This window comes from Condylura cristata, unplaced genomic scaffold, assembly GCF_000260355.1.
Source record: "Condylura cristata isolate star-nosed mole 26May11 unplaced genomic scaffold, ConCri1.0 scaffold00026, whole genome shotgun sequence".
Taxonomy (NCBI): domain Eukaryota; kingdom Metazoa; phylum Chordata; class Mammalia; order Eulipotyphla; family Talpidae; genus Condylura; species Condylura cristata.
The window spans coordinates 4,330,465-4,335,038 of record NW_004567127.1 but is presented as its reverse complement, the minus strand read 5'-3'; the positions used below and the strand labels follow the sequence as shown (position 1 = coordinate 4,335,038).

Here is a 4,574-nt window from a genome sequence, read left to right as displayed (position 1 = left end):
GCCCCACATTCTGCACCGCTCTCTGAGCAAGTGTGCCTATTTAGGCCTTCCAGCAGGTGGCAGTGTGTCCGGAAGGAGTGCGTTGTGTCGTTTGTATGAAGGCACCACTTAGTCTGGGGGGCATATCTTCAGCCCCCCCCAGGGCATTGTCCCAGAGAGCAGGGGGAGGAAGGCCCGCGGACTCCAGTGAATGCAAACAACCATATTTTCAACATAATTTACTACAGGTCTCTGAAATGTATATAAAACATTTTAGTGCAACATCTTACAAATAGTGTTCCTTAAAAAAAAAAATCAAACAAAAACAAATCAACAGCTCTCTACATCATGCATGGATAGTTTTCTTACCCCGCCTTTTTTTTGCCTTTAACAACGCAGAGAAACCATTGTTGGAAAAGAATATGAAAATCTGTTACAGAAACCCCCTGGTGAAAGAGGGTGTGGTCATCTCCGTGTCCTGGAATGGGCCTCGCACAGTGTGGCTTTTCATAAATGCATCAGCTGGACGCAGACCCGTGGCGAGAGGCGCAGAGTTTCTCTGGGTCCCAGACCTTTCGAGCCAAGCCACGTGCAGTGAGGCCTCGCGGCCGCTGGAGGGCGCCATCACCGCTCCTCAGACACCACATTTCCATAGAAATGGCCAAAGCAAGCAGGGCCTGGGGATCTTCATAGAAAGCTTGGAAAAGCTCACCTTTGGAAGGGATCCCCCAGGCCAATAGAAAATGCACGGGAAGAAAGAAAATTATTAAAATACTGGCTCCGGTTTCTTTTTTTCTTTCAAATTTCCTGCAACTGCTTCACGTATTCAATTACCTGCAGCACCTACTTTTCTACAGCTGTGAACCAATGTAAACTCAAGCCTGTCACACTCCAGTCCCAGGCAGCCTCTGGCACCTTTCCAGTCAAAGGAAAAGTTGGTCATCTTCCCTCACTGACTCAGTTTCGAAGTCGGGAGGAGATCTCCACCCCAAGTGGGGAGAAGAGTGCCTCCGTCCGCACCACTGAGCTGATTCTGCACCTCGAAAGTGTCGATGTAGCATCATCAATGGGGATGAGCGTGGAGGCCGGGGCGGGGAGGGGGGGGTGCAGGCTGAGCTGAGCTGTCTGTAAAGAGCATCCTGGCTACCTGGGAGGGAAAGGAGGCAGGTTTCCTGCAGTGGCCCGCGACTGCTTCCTGGCAGGTGCCAAAAAGCCCCCACTGTGCCCCCAGCACCTGCGGACCCCCCAGGGCCCGGCAGAGCGCTCGGTCTGGGGACCCCACAGCCCCCACCCCAGGCCGTTCAGTCTCAGAACCAGGTTTCGCTGCCATCTCGCCGTCCATTAAGTTCCAGAATCCCCGGTGGTTGTTTCCCTGGGGATTCCAGATGCACGTTCCCAGAGGAAGGGTGATGGCACTCTTCACCAGCAAAACAGGGGAAGCCGACATCTCCTATCTCCGTGGGGGCAAACTCGTGTAAGATAAGAGGGGACGCCGACCCTTGCCTTGCCGGGCTGTAAATGGGGTCAAAATCTTAAAAAACCCTAACAATGGGCACTCATGTCCCCAGCGAGATGCAAGAGAGGGAAAGGTGTGAAATGCAGGCGTGTGCTGGTTTCCTCGGAGAGGGGGGAAGCCGGAAGGGCCCAGGCCGCCCCCACATCCCAGGCTCCTGTCCCACGGCAGTGTGGTGGGGGTGGGGGGAGGGGGACTAAAACAGACGTCGGCGTCTTTAAGGGAACAAACTGGAAGAAGAAAAACCCACTTTTCATACGTCCCGGGACGTGGCTATTCCCCTCCCCCGCATCACCAGGCGCTGGAGACGACCCCAACCGGCTGCCACAGATGTCGGCCAGCCCGGGCCGCCTTCAGGGCATCCAGGGCCGTTTGCCTGCACGGTGGCTGCGTGGGCCCCGTGGTCAGCTCCGGGAAGTCCCCCTTGCAGCCCGTGGCCCCTTAACCTTCAGAGTTTGCAAAAGCACCTTAAAATAGATGCCCACGGCTTAGAGCCCTGGGGGGCTGTGTGCGCAGAGGCCGCCAGCTCCCGGCGCTGGGGACTGGCTCGGGCTCGCTGGGAGCCCTCGCTGCTGCAGGCGGCTCTCTGCCCGCTGCCGCCGGGAAAGCGGGTGCTGCCTGTGGTTTGGACTTGTTCTCCAAGAAAGTTTTCTTCTTTTTTCTTTTTTTTGGCAAAGCTGAGATGCTGCCTCTTCTGGGCCGCCTGACAGACGGGCTGGCTGGGCACCACCTACTCGGAGGGAAGGGGGTGCAGGCTTTCTCTTGGACACACACAGCTCTCGGAAGCGGCATTCCGCTCTTCATTTCTGACTGAGAAGTGGTTCCAACAACTCCAGCTGAGGGGAAAGATAAGATACAAAACGGGCCCACGCTGCCCGCGATTTCCAAGTCTTGCTAAGAAAGTAAAAAATGTTTGCATGTATTTTGATCCACGGTGGCATTTTCAAGTGTAACAACAAAGCGGCTCGGGAGACAGCCCTTCGCGTCACCGAGTTCGTCCTTCCTTTTGCCGTCAGTTCTTCCTCAACATGGCGGAATCCAAAAAGGGAAAACCGAGGGGATGGAAAAAGTCCATGACAAAGAATAGGGGCCCCCGTCACACCGACCTGAGGACACTCGAGAGCAGTGAGTAGACGCGGCACCTGGAGCTACTCACTACAACACCACAAACAAAACCGAAAACCTAATTCTGCAGATGACAGCGTCTCCTGGGAAACAGCCCCGAGATCGCCCCAGCAGGCTGCCTCTGGGACCCGGGAATCCGCCTCGGGGCCGCCACCCTCCGAGCGCCCCAGGGGGGTGCTGCCACACCACGGAGCAGGAGGCGGCAAAGGAGACTCTCGGCCTGCCAGGCCGGCTCCGCCCGGCCCTAGTCTATGGCCCCGGGGTGGATGCTGAGCACGGGCGGCTCCAGGCAGGTGGGCGAGTAGTTGAGGTGGGGCTCCTTGATCCATAGCAGGGGCACCCCGTTCTTGCCGTCGGAGTTCTTGCTGGAGTTGCGGCTCTTGAAGCGCACCAGCAGGATGGTGATGATGAGGATGCCGAAGATGGGGAAGGGGTAGAAGAAGACGAAGTAGAAGAGAGCGTCGTTGGAGCAGATGATGGACTGCAGGGTGGAGCCTGGGGCAGAGACAAGACAGGGGCTGAGCACCCGCCCGCGCTCCCGCAGGCTCGCCGGCCACCCCGCAGCGACTTGGTGGGGCCCCCCCACCCCCGCCCTGCTACCCTCAGATTCCTTTTGCACAACAGCACCTGTTGCAACTCCCTTCAAACAAAGCCCAGTGGGGAGCCGGCATGGCCCCGGGGAGCTGCCCGACCCAGAAGGGTTTGTGGCCCCCGCAGCAGTGAGGACCCCAGAGCGGACCCCAGTTTGGCGTCGCTCTGCACAACTGTATTTTCACTTTCCCTTCGCACGTCCTTCGGCCCCACAGTCCTTCTCTGGGAATGTAAATGCCGGCTCCCTGACAGCTGCTGGGAGTAGCAGTCTACCAAATGCTTCTCTAATTAAGACGATCAACTGCAGTACCGAGTGGGCCGAGACGTCACGGGGCGTCTGGCTGCAGAGCACCCGACGTGCTCCCCGGACATGGCGGGCCTGAAACCAGCTCCCTGCCCTTGTCCTCGTGGGCCCTTGCGCCTGTAAGTGAGCAGCAGGAGCCCGGCCTCTGGGCGGGCTGGGCCGTCTCTGTTCCTTGAAACGCAACACACTGGGGTCGCCACGGGCGGAGAAAAGGCAGCCCCACATGCACCCTGCGCTGTTTGGCTGCAGCTTATTCAGGAGCGTGTTGCAGGTCCAAGCCAATGCAGGTCTTTCCCGCCTCCCTGTCTATTGCTTACCATGGCACCAAGAAAATTCAGCATGCACTTCTATTAGATGTCTGAAGGGGGCGGAACTGTGCACAGTCAACTACTTTGACCTATAAAACCTCATTGTCGTAGAAGTCAAACTGAAGCATGTCAACGAGGTGATCACAGAAAAGAAAAAGCATACGCCACTCAAAGTCTCAAATCAAAATTATCTAGTCAAGTATTTTGATGGAAAACAAGCTCAAAGTTCTAGCGATGTTTTTACGCCTGCATAGGCTAGCTCTGCTATGACTAGCATTATTTTCAGGCTGAGATAGTCCACATTTTGACAGAAGCCAACCCAGAGAGCACCTGGTCAGAAAAGATAATTCAAGGCCAGCAAGGATTTTCTCCGCTTTGTCTGCAGAGTCCTTCTGTACTCTAAACTCAGAGCTCTGGGACATTCTGAGTAACACTGGTGGTGAGCCCAGCTGTTCCCAGACCCCCTGTGACATCACTGCCCTTCTAGGCTGGCCTTCCCAGGTGACCATAAGCACCCACCAGACCTCCAGTCACCCTCCAAAATAAGAATGTCCCAGGGAAGCAAAGAGTGGCAGGGAGGAGTTTGGGCTTCACATTCTCTCCTCTTAAGAGTCTGAAGCACTTGCTAACTGGCTAAAGAGAGATTAGGGGAATGTTCTAAAGAGTAACAGTCACCTGACGATGCAGCTATAGAGGGAACTCTACAGTAGGATGGTGAAGATCAGGGGAAATACACAGATTCCAAGCAGCATCA

At 55.9% G+C, this 4,574-nt stretch overlaps 1 protein-coding gene across 1 annotated transcript in view; it reads right to left on the bottom strand.

Moving 5' to 3' along the window:
• Window positions 1–203: 203 nt before the first annotated feature.
• The window catches only part of IGSF3 (immunoglobulin superfamily, member 3), an 82,950-nt gene continuing 78,579 nt past the window's right edge, over window positions 204–4,574 (bottom strand). Inside the window, exon 11 of the mRNA XM_012730018.1 lies at window positions 204–3,257. Within this exon, the coding sequence (XP_012585472.1) occupies window positions 2,862–3,257 (396 nt within the window). The 3' untranslated portion in view covers window positions 204–2,861. The remainder of the gene's footprint in view (window positions 3,258–4,574) is intronic.